This window comes from Monopterus albus, unplaced genomic scaffold (genome assembly GCF_001952655.1).
Source record: "Monopterus albus unplaced genomic scaffold, M_albus_1.0 scaffold82.1, whole genome shotgun sequence".
NCBI classification, from domain to species: Eukaryota; Metazoa; Chordata; class Actinopteri; order Synbranchiformes; family Synbranchidae; genus Monopterus; species Monopterus albus.
This window is the reverse complement of record NW_018127962.1, coordinates 1,204,891-1,219,534: the sequence shown is the minus strand read 5'-3', so window position 1 is coordinate 1,219,534 and position 14,644 is coordinate 1,204,891. Positions and strand designations below refer to the sequence as shown.

Below are 14,644 nucleotides of genomic sequence, written 5' to 3'. Positions count from 1 at the left end.
TGGTCCATGTAACACATTTATCCATTTACGTTATTATACCTACTACGTACACTATTGGCCCTCTGTGTGAACGTTCCCTTATATTGTTGCGCGGCAGTTAACATGTTGACAGTAAACCGTTATTGTAGCACTATGGTTCCACTTTTTTCTGTACAGGATGACAGTGTCCCCGTCCATAGAGCACAAGGCGTCACCAAATGGATTGATAAGTATGAAAATTATGTGAATCATATGCTATGACCTTCACAATCATCAGATCTCAACCCAGCTGAACACCTATGGGAGATTTTCAAGAAGAAGCAGCAGCTTTATTTTATTGTCATTGTGACATGTACAATGAAATTTTGTGTAGAGCCGAGGGCCCCGGGCCGCTGCGTGCATATGCGCCGCCATCACGGGCAACTTGGGGGTTCAGCGTCTTGCCCAAGGACACTTCGACATGTGGAATGCAGGCACCGAGATTCGAACCCTCAACCTTCCAGTTGGGAGACGGCTGCTCTACCCACCGCACCACTGTCGCCTAGAGCGACATGTTAGACAGTATCTGCACCACCATCATCAAAACACCAAATATAAAGGAATATCTTTTGGAAGAATGGTGCTCATCCCTCCAGTAGAGTTCAGAGACTTTTAGAATTACTGCCAAGGAGCACTGCAGCTGTTCCAAAGGCACATGGTGACCCAACACCTTAACACTGTTCTTTATCCTTTCATTTGTCTGTGTATATCTACACAGTCTCTCTTACCGATGTGAGGCTGCTGTGCTGCTGCCAAGGCGTACTGCTGTTGTTGGGCGGCTGTTAACTGCTGCACTGCTAGGGCGTTGTTTCTCTGAAACAGCTACACACAGAAGGACAAGTACATCACATTTTAATGTCCCTTGAGCGGAGTCTAAACAAAGGCTGTCATACTACCCTCTCTGCCTGGTGTGCTTACCTGCTGCTGGTTAGTGTAATCAAACAGACCCACAGTGGGCGCAGAGTCCATGGGCATCTGAGAGTTGTAGTCAAACTGAAGCGGTTCCATCACTGACTCCATGGGGTCCATGGTGACACCACCTTGGTCTACACCCGAGAAGTCCTCAGGGGGCTTGGGGACTCCGCCACCTCCCAGGGATGTCAGGCCCTCAGCCCCTACACCTCCAGGAACCCCAAGCAGATCACCCTCGGGGCCAGGGGCTGGCATGTTCCCTGGGGGACGACTGCAGGGGTGAGAAGGGAGAAGGTGGTTGGTGAGTTTATATCTGAACACTGTCTGTAGAACAAGGTGAGCACTCTCCAAGAGGCTGCGAGCATGGCACCGAGTCCTACCCAAACTCTTTGACATCCACATCGAGGCCATTCTGCACAGGCAGCCCATTAGGGTTGATGACGTCGCTGATCACGTCAGCTTCGCCTTCTGTCAACTCTTTAAGTTTCTCTCCCTCAAATGTTGCCTTTGACTTCTCCCTCTTCTCCTCCTCCACCTCTCCATCCCTCTGCCCCTGTGCAGTGAGAGGGAGACAACACATTTAACTGACACAGTGAAAAACAAAAATAAAGGAGGTGCAGCTGGGGCTATTGAAGGTCTGGTGGTTGCTTACATAGGGCCCTTTTCGGGGGCAGGAATCCAGCTTGTCAGCTGGCGAGGAGGAGAGGACGTACTCCACCATGCTAACTCCCAGCCCTCCACTCTCAGACCGCGGTGACATCACAGAGCCAACCCCAACTTCACCACCGCCATGGAAACCCTGCCCTGGCCGACGAGACACCATGATTGGCTGAGACACGGAGTGATCTACAAAGAGGGGAATAGGGAGTGTGAAATTACATTCACACAAAGGAGAAACTACATGGAAGTGAGAGCTTGCAAAAACATGAGCACCACTAAAGTTTGGTCCCCCCCCCCCAAACATAAGGAGAGGTGTTTAACTGAATTGCCTCTACTGAGGTTTCTTATATTTTTAGATGAAATCCTTAGCACAACCGATATGAACCTGTATATCATTAGCAGTGTGGCCAAATGCGGATTACATGCCAACAGTAGCCTTACATTCTACAAATGAGCGCACATAACATTTTCTCTATAGCACTGAACTGATGCACAGGTGAGCTGTCAAACTTTGACGTTTTTTGCCCACCTGCCTACAGAAATGACTACACTTGTGTTTCCATGATACAGCGGAACTCTCACATTACACCATCCGGAAGAACAGGGGATATGGGGGTGGCTGTGGCTCAGGAGGTAGAGCGGGTTGTCTCCTAACTGGAGGATTAGCGGTTCCATTCCTAGCTTGTCCGGTCAACATGTCGAAGTGTCCTTGAGCAAGATACTGAACCCCCAGTTGCTCCTGGTGATAACACCGGTGTGTGAATTTGTGAGTGTTTGGGAGTGCAAATGGGTGAATGGCCAAATAGTGTGAAAGCGCTTTGAGTGTGCTGTAAAGCATAGAAAACCACTATACATGTATAAGACCATTTACATTGACACCAGTTTCGATTTTGACAGGAATCAAAGTAAATATTTTTTACACTTGACAGTGATTTTCTTGGTGCTTTCTTGATGTGTTTGTGAAGTTCCTGCAATCATAACGGCCATCACTCTCTCGCCATACAAAAAACTTAAGCTGGACTAGTAGATACCTGAGGCACCCCATGCACTGTCCCTCCATTGGTCAAAGAAGATCCCTTTTGGCCCATCCTTCCCTGAGTCATCTGTCTCCCAGAATTTCTTACCAGTTAGCAGTTGCTGCAGAGACGCAAGACAACAGAGGAGACACAGAGGGGAAAGGGAAAAAACCGGCAAGGTTTAAATGGTAATACAGACACAAAGAAAATCATTTACATTAGTTACTAGTTTTTATAACTGGCCACCTCAGCAGAAACATCCTCAAATCTTACCAAAGGGATAACCTTCAGAGTGTCTCTTACTCTGGCAACATTTGTTGTGTCAAGCTATTGGTGCTGCAATGCAATTTGAAGTAATACATCTGCTGGGAGTACTTCGAGCCCTGACTGCACCCTACACAAACTAGCACAGCTCATTCTGAATCCAGCAACCATAAAACAGGGGCTCATTATTTTCATTTAAAATGTCATAACTATTTTGAAAAGTTTAGCTAGCTGTAAGTGTTTGGATGCACTGTAAAGAAACTGGCACCTTATTAGCAGCTGCTTAGTTAACATTACCTTCCTCATCTCTCCATGCTTTCTTTTAAGGTCAACATCTTTCTGGCTACAGACTGTGTCTGTAAACTACTGTTATCATTATCTTCTGCCAACAAATCTTGGTCGCATTGGGGACTTCAAGTCTGTTTAAACGATTGTTTAAACTGATCAGTTGCTTTGAAAATAGATATTTTAGGTGGGAATAAACAATATAAAAGCATAAGGTAGACAGTGTTTACATTACAGATGTACTACAGTCCATAGCTGCTTTGCAATATTCACTCAACAAGCATGATACAAAGAAAAGAAGATCGGTGGCACTTGGTTTTCTACACCAAGCTAAAACTAATGTGGTCAAAATATCAATTAGGCTAGTCTATATTATTAATAATAAATAATAATCATGAAGCAGGGGGATTTATGTTAAGCCATAAACTGCCAAATGAGTGTACATCAGCCGTGTTCAGTGTTGAACTGAACACAATTAACTGTAGGCGCTGGGCCAACATTAATGGAATTACTGAGAACACACAGTGTTAAATAAATGCCAACAGGCAGTCCAACCAGCTCCACTTACAAGGGAGCTCTGCTAAGCCTTTTGGTGCTTTACTTTCTGAAAGAAAAACAATGGAAACAAGTCCTATACTTTTGGCTCAAAGGCCTTTCACCAAGCAACCAGCCAAATTCTGTTTCCATGGGTTTCCTGTTATTCAAGTTCGACTACTTGTCAATAATCCATCATGTGTCTATTCAGCCAGCTATCCAAGTCAAAGACTACAGGGCAAGGCTTGTTTTTGTCAAGTATTGGCATATAGCATCATCAAATCCAGTCATTTCAATCCAAATTTAGTGACGGACAAGGCAAAATCTTGCATTATCAGCTACCTGGTCACATAGTTCACCACCTTCTTCTAGACAACCATGTACCCTACGTCTTACCTCTCCCATGGCACGCCCTTCCAGAGCCAGAGCCTGAAAATCATGGTTCAGCTCATCCATGGACCGCACCTACAGAGGGCCAAGTGAGACACGGAAGGCATGAAAGCTGTGATGCATACTTAACCGCTGCATAAACCAAACTTTTACCGCCCATGTTAAATGGTAATCGCCTTGATTAATGATTTGCACCAAACATTACAGGGGCCAAACCCAAAAGACTCAATAGCTGTTCAAAACGGCACCAACTAAAAACCTGCACTCTTTTTAAAAATAAATATCCACTGCTACTAGTGTTTTGAAACCTAGAACTGATGACATTTGTTAATCCAGACGCTACCACATGCTTGTAACATCAGGATTCTGTGGAACTATTTAATATGTCTAAGGAATAATTTTACATTTACACTAATTGGTCACTTTGGCCTATTGGTCACGTTGGTTACTAGTCTATGCAGAAAGGTTTGTCAACTTTGTACACACAAACAATAGTACATATGACATGATTAAATAACAGCACCAGTGTTGAAATAGTAGGTTAGCACTTGTGCAACACTGACACACACCTGGCTGTCATGTATGTTGTCTCCAGTGGGCCAGCGATGTTTGCCGGGCTGTTCACCATGCTGCCGCTGGAAGAAATAGTCTACCATGGCATCATCCTGGGAACGTCCAGCACCCGCCACGCCCTTAGACACAAATACATATTATCCTGAAATTACTGCTAACAGTAAAGAGCAAGGAATATATGTACACAACGGGGTTTGGGCAGGTTTATATTCAAATAAATATCCAGCACACAAATCAACATCAAAACACTATGGCAGTAAGATAAACACACTGTATTGTAGAATAATCAAGGTGGAAAAGGAAGATTAATCTAAATACAAATGGAATGGCTTATTAATACTGCAGTAATCAATGTGCTGGACATTAAATAAACATGTTTGGGCCCAAATAGAATATAGGTTTTCTGCCAGGTCATTAAAAACACCTTGTTCAACCTTATGAGCACATACTTAAAAAGGAGTCCCAGTTTGCCTCATGCATTTTCAAGCTTCAGCATCAAAACAACCCTGTGGCCCGACATATTAAGAGCCACATGCTCACTTGTAAAACTCAGACCTCTGAAAAGGAAGCAGCAAATCTTACGGTGATTTCCTCTCTTACTCATTTTGAGGGTAAACGCAAGATTTTCCACGAGAAGTGGGATCAAAGAACCAGTCAACGTGTACTGGAAACAGCTGGGCTTGCTCATCTGTTGTACACAAAAAGGGTACAGCAGAAGCAGCCGTCAAGATGTCATTAATTTATTTAAACTAAATTGTTACTGACCAGATGGACCAAATTGCCTTTTCCAAGATTAGTCATAAAAATACTAACCTCGTTACCACATAGCAACAATTAGTAACACTTCACTGATGAGCCCATTGCATGTCCTTACAGCTCATCCTTCACTATGTAACTACTGCAGTGTTGAGGCAGAGACATTAAATTGTTCAGGCCTATTAAAATAAAGCCCAGTATCAGAGTTAGGGACCACATTTCAGACTGCCAAACAACTTGTCAGTTAACTAGCATAATTTAAAGCAATAAAGCTAGCCTGCCTGACAACAGTAACCCCAAAAAGGCTGACAGCTATTCTAGTTAACAGCAGCAGCTCCTTTGAGCCCTGAGCCAGGTAGGTATTACTGTAACCTCCCTATGGTAGAAACCAACTATTTTTATTCAATTTGCTACTTTTTAGAAACCGGTTGCTGTTTTAGTCTATAAAATGCTTAGAATAGCTTAAAAAATGTATGACTATTGTCCAGTCCAAGCGACCAGAACATAATATAAAAAAAAAAAAAAAAAAACTCAGACCTGCATGGTATATAATCAATTTATATTAGAGGCAGCTTTTCACTCCATCGAGACTCCCTCTGATCCAGCCTGAAACCGCCACCACAGTGGGAGAAGGACTTCATAGTTCACTTTTCCTAACAGCCACCCTGAGGTGTTTCCATTGTAAATGGCACAGTATGTTGGTTACATTTCCAAAAACTATTTTAACTAGCTTTACTGAACAATGACAACACCGTTTGTCTCACAAGGGCTGGATATGGATGTGACTTTGATTTGCAGACTTCAGAGTAGATACATTTCAATGCAGTTACATCACAAACACATTACAACATTGCATTTTACACATACTGTACAGCCTGGATTGAGCCACCTACAACATAGAACCACAGCTTACACAGATCATTAAGCAGAGATGTACATGTTTAGTGAAACTGATTTTGGGATCCAGCCTTACTTCTGACCTACTACTCCAATGGTGCTGTTACTTACATGAAAACTAGATTGCTGCCAAACAGAGGATCTAAATATAGGAAAGGTTCTTCCAGCTTTGGTTTATGATCTGCATTTACCACAGGAGTTATGCTAATTATATGAACTGGCCTGAACTAACAAGCACTGTTTAGTTAGCAGGTAACAACCAACACACAGCAAAAGATCTGCGGTAAATAGGATAAAGTTGTAATGCAGTAGTTCATGACCCCTTCACGTTTTTCACAATGTTGCATGCTTAAGCTAAAGTCATTTAAATTCATTTTCCTCTCATCAATCTATACTCAAATACCCCATAATGACAAAATGAAAACAGAAAGAGATTTTTGCTAAGTATTCAGACCCTTCACTTTGTACTTTACTGAAGCACCTTTGACAGCAATTCCGGCCGCGAGTCTTCTTGGGTATGACACAACAAGCTTTGCACACTTGGCCTCTGGGATTTTCTGCCACTCTTCTTTGCAGATCTCCTCAAGCTTTGTCAGGTTGGATGTGGATCGTCAGATGACAGCCATTTTCAGGTCTCTCCAGAGCTGTTCAAATATTAGGTTAATGTCGGTGCTCTGACTGGGCCACTTCAGGACATGCACAGAGCTCTCGCCACTCCAAGGCTGTTTCGGCCGGATGCTTAGGAAGGTGTCACATTGGAAGGTAAGCCTTCAGCCCAATCTGATGTTCAGCACACTTTGGAACAGGTTCTCAATAAGGGTCTCTGTACTTTGCTGCCCTGACCAGTCTCCCTGTCTCTGCTGCTGAAAAACACACCCACAGCGTGATGCTGCCACCACCGTGTTTCACCATAGCAATGTATTGGGCAGGAGATGAGGGGAGTGTCAAACCAGAGGTGCCTGGTTTGACGCCAAACCATTCAATCCTGGTATCAAAACACCAGAGAATCTTGTTTCACACAGTCTGAGTCCTTTGGGTGCATTTTTGCAGGTGGACTGTTGTGTCTTTCACTGAGGAGAGGATTCTGTCTGGCGAGTCTGCCATAAAGCCCAGATTGGTGGAGTGCTGCAGAGTGATATTTGCCCTTCTTAAAGTTACTTCCATCTCCACACAGCATCTCTGGAGCTCAGCCAAAGTGACCATCAGGTTCTTGGACACCTCTCTTGCCAAGGTCCTGCTCAGTTTGACCAGGTGGACAGCTCTAAAAACAGTCCTGGCTGTTCCAGACTTCTTCCAATTACGAATTATGAAGGTCACTGTGCTCCTGGGTGCATTCAACTGAGCAGAAATTTCCTCCAGTCTTTACCAGATCTGTGCCTCAACGCCATCCTGTCTTTGAGCTCTGCAAAACAGTCCCTTCAACCTCATGGCTTGGTTTTTGCTGATATGCACTGTCAGCTGTAAGACCTTATATACACAGGTGTGTGCCTTTCCAAGCCATGTTCAATCAATTGAATTTATCATAGGTGGACTCAAATTAACATCTCAAAGATGATCAAAAGGAATGGGAGGCACATAAGATAGATTTCAAGTGACATACTGAAAGTGGCCCTATCTCAAAATGGTGAAGATTTATTTAAAAAAAAACAAAAAAAACTCCTAGATCCAGATCAGCAACAAAATCCAACGGAATGTTCAGTAAGTCAAACCCTACTTCTGAAAAAATTCAAAATCCACCAAAGCAGAGCTAATAATATGAATGGCACTACTAAAGACCAGCAGCAGACATGACAACCACGTATCCAACAGTGGCTTCCTTCTTTAAGACAGACATATCTGTCCATGAATCAATGAAATATGGAAAGGTGTCAGTGATGGGTATTACCTGCTGGCTGGGGGGTGTGGCCTGAGGGGTCTGCCCAGTTGGAGGGGCATGTCCTCCGCTGCTCAGCACCACAGGCATGCTGGGAGATGTAGTTCTATGGTGGGGGCTGAATGAATCCTGCCAGAGCACTGCTTTCCTCTTCAACACACACACACTGCTCATTCCACCACAGCCTGTTCAGAGAGAAATACATCTGTCACATGCAAACAGGGGCATACTGGCTCAATATGTTGAACAAACAAAAGCTCTGATAAGCTTGTAGCACTTTAACACTGAATATACTCATTCAGGAAGGGGACCTTATGCTCAGCTGCCAATTTATTATATACACACCTACCTAATACTTTTGTTGTCAGAAGATAAACTCAGAGTGATGCAGCAAGCCAAGGTAAGTCTTCATAACCAGCAATAACATATGCACATAACTGTTTTATGTTGCTGTGCCAGCATGCTGACTTGTACTGTACTAGATAATGTTCACAGCAGGGAAATCAAAACAAAGGCAGCATTTCTTCATTAAAAACTATGACATCAGACATAATATGGAGTAAAACAAATGGCTCATTTAATCATTTGCCTGAGATTTTACTATTCCAAATGGTTTATGACCAAAGTTCAGAGTCAGTGTCCGTCAATATATCAGTCCTACGTGAAAGAGACAAGCAAGGACAGAGTAATCTGATTTAATGGAGCCAATATCTCTAAGTCACTTTAGGATAGGAAGAGGCCTCCCACATTTGACAACTTCAGGCCACGACCAGAAATGCAAAAATCTGTCAAATACTGTAGCTTGAACTGGGTTTCATGTCAGACTACACACAGCTGCCAGTTTATTTGGTACACCAGGCTAAAACTAACAAGGTCTAATATAACCAACCTTCATGATGGTTAAAATGTTTCTAATACTCTGTACCACCTGATTCATGTTAGTGCGAGTAAACATTAGAAAACCCTCGGTGTGTAACATGACTTTTCAACAACACCACACCACACCCTCAAAAATAAAGTGGACATATATCCAACATACAGTAGCTTCAACAAAAACATAAATCGTAAAAGCAGGATTTACTGCAGGGTTAAGAGCTTTGTTTTAGCCAGTTTTCCCAAATAAAATGAATGCACAGTGCAGTAACTGAGCCAGTTGGATCCAAGGCTGTTGTAGTGGAGTGTAGCCACCTTCAGCCCAACTCAGTTCACTGTACTAGCAGCCCATATTTGGCTGTTAATTGCCTAATTAGTTAAATGAACTGGTGTAATGTCTAGTATCAGAACCTTGGCCAAAAAGCAAACACACAAAAAAACAGCAGTAATACAGAGATTTATGCAATAAGCTAAAACCTTAAGTAGATTTTCCCCTGAAAATGATAGTTTGTAGGTTGTAGCCACATAATGGACGGCACTAACATCAATAGCACTATAGTGCTAACACTCCTGGGACAACTTGCCATTAAAGCTACTTAATTGTAGATAAATCGAAATAAAAGTATTAGTCAGGGGATTGAAAAAGATGTAAAGAGATGGGTAACATTAATGTTAGATTATAGTTCAGTGACAGAGACTGTAAGAATGAATGTGTTAACAAGGTTTCTTTATCCATTTCAATCTTGACAGGGGAAATACCTCAAATACAATTTAGGAAATGGGGCAGAATCATAATATTTATGGGGAGGAAACAGACCCAGAATTAAGTAAGAAACTCTCCAACTCCCTAAAGAAAAGGGGGTATTGGTACTCCCTAAACTTAAAGAATACTATACACCTGCACAAATGAGGCTCCTTTTTGTTTGTGTAACCCTAACTATGAAGGAAAAAAAATAGGAGGACACAGAAAGGGACTTGGATGGACATCCAGTACAAAAATCTGATTGGCAATAACAAAAAATAATGGGGGGGAAAAGCTGAATTCAACAACAGCCCCAACAATGAAAACATGGCACAAAATAATAATAATAATAATAAAAAAAATTTTAAAAAATATAAAAGAAATAAAGGGTGCTAAAACAGACAGACTATGACGGGAACCTCAAGCCTGCCCAATATGATCTGGGTCACAAAAGGGGATTAATAAGGCAATAAAAACATGGTGTAATCACATAAAGGATGGGGAGTTTGACAGTTTCCATAATATTAAAGAAAAATATGATCAAGGCATTCTTATAAGAAGGAAATTAAGAGGATTCCCTCCAGAGATGTGAACGGTATTATCCAATTAATTAATAAGGCATACAGTGGAACCTCTGCTTTCCTATGCCCTGCTTTTTGTACGATTCAGTTTTCAACGACTTTTTTCGTCGAAATTTTGTCCCAGTTTTCGCCCGCTCGGTTTTCGTACAGCTGATTGGTCGGTTCAGCGTCATTAGTCCGTACCAAACTTGTCCGCCTGCCCACGTGACTCGGCCACTCATTTCCCGGAAGAAATGAGTGAAGGGAAGTAACCCCAGATAGGGCCTTGATACATGAAGTCCTTATGGAGGGGGATTCCCCTTCCAAACAATAACTTCTCCTCCTCCCTCTCCCCTCTTCGCTGTCTTCCATACGCCAACAAGAGTCTTCAATAAAGGTAAAAGTGATGTTAAATGTTCATTTAGCCATTTCATTAGTCATTTATATTTATTTCTCATTGTTTTCTGTATGTAAAAATATAGTTATTCTCTATAAAATGTATTTTTTGTTAATATGTTTGGGTGTCTGGATGGATTAATTGGATTTAATTTGGTTTTCGTCTGACTTTTTCGAACGGATTAATCACGAAAACCGAAGTTCCACTGTATAAGGGAAGTGCAACTGAATCATCATTTGATTATGATGTGTTAAACAACAGACATTCAACAACAAAAGGAAAAAATGGGAAAAAGAACTTACTACCAGAATACCAAACAAGGACTGGGAAAATATGTGGAAAAATCACCAAATTACCAGTTCACATGCATGGAAGGAGATTTCCTAGAACCACTTGATTAGATTTTTTTAATCACACTGAAGATAAAGAGTAAACATATGAAAACGAACATTATGTGGTGGAGAGAATATGGATCTGGGAATAGCCAAAGATAATCACATTCTGGGAAACGGTATATAAAACAATGGCAAAATATTAGGATATCTTGTTCCTATGGACATCCATTTACTTTATTTTTTGTAACTTTATATATGGCCCCATATAATGGTGAAAATATTAATAGTAGCCTGTAAAATGGCTATAGCACAGAACAGGGCAAGGTCCATCCTCCAGCTCAGGAGCAGTGGGTACAGATTGGCGAGGTTCAGCATCATTAGTCCGTACCAAACTTGTCCGCCTGCCCGCGTGACTCGGCCACTCATTTTCCATTAGAAATGAGTGAAGGGAAGTAACCCCGGATAGGGCCTTGATACATGAAGTCCTTATGGAGTGGGATTCCCCTTACGAACAATAACCTCTCCTCCTCGCCGTCTTCCATACACCAACAAGAGTCTTCAATAAATGTAAGAGTGATGTTAAATGTTCATTTATCCATTTCATTAGTCATTTATATTTATTTCTCATTGTTTTCTGTATGTAAAAATATAGTTATTCTCTATAAAATGTATTTTTTGTTAATATGTTTGGGTGTCTGGATGGATTAATTGGATTTAATTTGGTTTTCGTCTGACTTTTTCGAACGGATTAATCACGAAAACCGAAGTTCCACTGTATAAGGGAAGTGCAACTGAATCATCATTTGATTATGATGTGTTAAACAACAGACATTCAACAACAAAAGGAAAAAATGGGAAAAAGAACTTACTACCAGAATACCAAACAAGGACTGGGAAAATATGTGGAAAAATCACCAAATTACCAGTTCACATGCATGGAAGGAGATTTCCTAGAACCACTTGATTAGATTTTTTTAATCACACTGAAGATAAAGAGTAAACATATGAAAACGAACATTATGTGGTGGAGAGAATATGGATCTGGGAATAGCCAAAGATAATCACATTCTGGGAAACGGTATATAAAACAATGGCAAAATATTAGGATATCTTGTTCCTATGGACATCCATTTACTTTATTTTTTGTAACTTTATATATGGCCCCATATAATGGTGAAAATATTAATAGTAGCCTGTAAAATGGCTATAGCACAGAACAGGGCAAGGTCCATCCTCCAGCTCAGGAGCAGTGGGTACAGATTGGCGAAGAAATGTATCTGATGGAAAACTTTACATATATTGTGAGACTGCAACAACCCTGAACCTTGTATATGTTCTTGGAAAACAGTAAAATCTAAAGTTACAAAAAAAAAAATTCAGAACAAAAGTCCTGGGATCAACATTTCCAGATATAAAGCAGAGAATCACTTTACAAGCATGCCTGGGAGGTATGTGATTTAACTACCAAGGATTCTATGTGTACTCAGTGGGACATAATGTTACCTTGGCTGTCTCTTGATTTAGCTTTAACAAAATCTTAATGATTCCAAGCACAATCAAATGAACCTTGTCTGGTTCAAGGTGTTCCTTAAACAGAAATGTGGTTACTATGAAACCCTGTACAGACTTTGCCTTAAGTAGAACATGGTTGGACATCACTGCTACTGATTACAGTAGTAGTACACTGTTACAACTGAGCTGTCATACCGCCACCAGAATACACACTCATTTGCCAGTTTATTAGGTACACCAAGCTAAGACTAATGTGAACTAATACAACAATACTGATCATTTCTACCTTTATGACAGTAAACTGTTAATTAAGCTTTATGGTCATTGTGGCTGTGTTCTGTGGTGCTGCCAGGATTATGCTGAGATGCATCAACTATTATTAGCTTTACTATACTTAATTAGTTTATGATTGGTGTTCTTGATTAAATGAGTGTACTATGTAAACAGATCAACTTTAAAAGGAACACTTTCTTAGTCAGTCTAAACAGAGGTGACTGAATTTATTTGCTGTCCTTATTTTGAAAATGTTACAGGAACTTGGTCATTTCACCAGGGTAAAGGCTAATGAGGAGACGCTGAACTCAAGAAACATGCATTGTGTGGCCCAGTCTGTTTGGTGGCCATGGTCAACACTGGGCCCAACCTCCTCAGCAGGGTTTCGGTAATCAGAGGGATATAATTTGTATTTTACATCCTCTCTTTAACCAACAAGGGCTAATCTCTGTTAAAATTACTAGTTTCACATAAGTGTCCCTACAGGTCACGAGGAAATTGCAAGCACGTCTTTGTACACTGAACCATACTATATAGTAATTTCCTTTGTGAGGGTCTGTGACACCATGAATCTTAAAATGCATGCATCTTTTTCCTGGAGTCTGCTGAAACCACTGTGCAACACACCCCCTCCACAAACATGAAAAACACAAGCTGAAAGGCTGAACCGTCCCAAAACATAAAAACCAATCAGCTTTCCAAATGATAATTCACATATGTACTCCTGTTTTTTTTTTTTTTTTTTTCCTACTCTAGTCCTCATTCAGCAACAAGGCCCTTTATTCCACTGCTGCACCACAACCTAAGGTAGAAAAACACCCGGAAATCCACAACAGTGCGGCCATTCCCCAAAGCGAATCGCACACGGCTTGTTGTGCTATGCATTTAACTGAGCACCCGGAAACATGCGCTCTGCTCCATAATCTGACTATGTTAATCATTATTCAATACCGGGATCAATCCACCGCAGACCGGGCAGAGACAGGGGTGTGACGATACGAGCGGACAAGGTGCAGCTAGCATAAATAATATAAGGTGTCTCAGCACAGAGAAAACATTTCTCTCCTCGCAGACAAGACGCATAAAAACGAAAGAGAAATTTATGTAGAAGCATCGTGAAAAGGGATGTGACAGTTACCGGGGGTTTTGTCTCATGCATTTGCGGCCACTCACGCCAGGCTCGGATCTGTTATGGAGGGTTTATTGCCTGTGTCTACTAACAATAACACGGCCTCCCGACACAAGCTCAACCCGGGAAAACCGGTAGCCAAACACGGGGTCCAAATAATGTTTTAACGATAGCAGCGGCACCCTAACATTAAGGTGTTACCTAAAAATAACCAGGGTTCTGTCCCTGTCTACCGAGCCTGCAACCCTACAGGTCCCCGTGACGCGGATGCTAACAAAGGCCCGAAAACTGTCTGGAGCGGAAGACCGACACAACGGGAGGAAGGAGGGAGGCAGCTGCTTCAGTCCCACAAAATACTCCCGTTTAACTCCTCTTACAGCCTCTATATGAACAATACCGGCACCAATGTGTGAGTAAACAATGTCCTGTGCTACCGCGACCAGCGCACAGAAGATACTCACCCGCGGAGAGGGTGGATGGTCGCGGATTTCGGCCCCAGTTTCTCTCTGACACCCCAGGGTTTCACTCCGACAACATGGCGTCTCGGCGGAGAAGCAGGCAGGAGCGCTGCATGACGGGAAGGGATGAGAGCGCGTGCGATTCATTGCGCCAACCGGGAGAGGAGGGAGGGACATACCGGACCGG

At 42.0% G+C, this 14,644-nt stretch overlaps 1 protein-coding gene across 1 annotated transcript in view; it reads right to left on the bottom strand.

The window, feature by feature from the left end:
- Positions 1 to 14,602, bottom strand: part of pum1 (pumilio RNA-binding family member 1) — a 26,603-nt gene extending 12,001 nt beyond the window's left edge. Inside the window, exons 1-9 of the mRNA XM_020606938.1 lie at positions 14,461 to 14,602; positions 8,191 to 8,363; positions 4,649 to 4,771; positions 4,086 to 4,154; positions 2,622 to 2,727; positions 1,583 to 1,776; positions 1,311 to 1,483; positions 937 to 1,201; positions 747 to 840 (exon numbers count right to left, since the gene is read on the bottom strand). Of these exons, the coding sequence (XP_020462594.1) occupies positions 747 to 840; positions 937 to 1,201; positions 1,311 to 1,483; positions 1,583 to 1,776; positions 2,622 to 2,727; positions 4,086 to 4,154; positions 4,649 to 4,771; positions 8,191 to 8,352 (1,186 nt within the window). The 5' untranslated portion in view covers positions 8,353 to 8,363; positions 14,461 to 14,602. The remainder of the gene's footprint in view (positions 1 to 746; positions 841 to 936; positions 1,202 to 1,310; positions 1,484 to 1,582; positions 1,777 to 2,621; positions 2,728 to 4,085; positions 4,155 to 4,648; positions 4,772 to 8,190; positions 8,364 to 14,460) is intronic.
- Between the last annotated feature and the right edge of the window lie 42 nt (positions 14,603 to 14,644).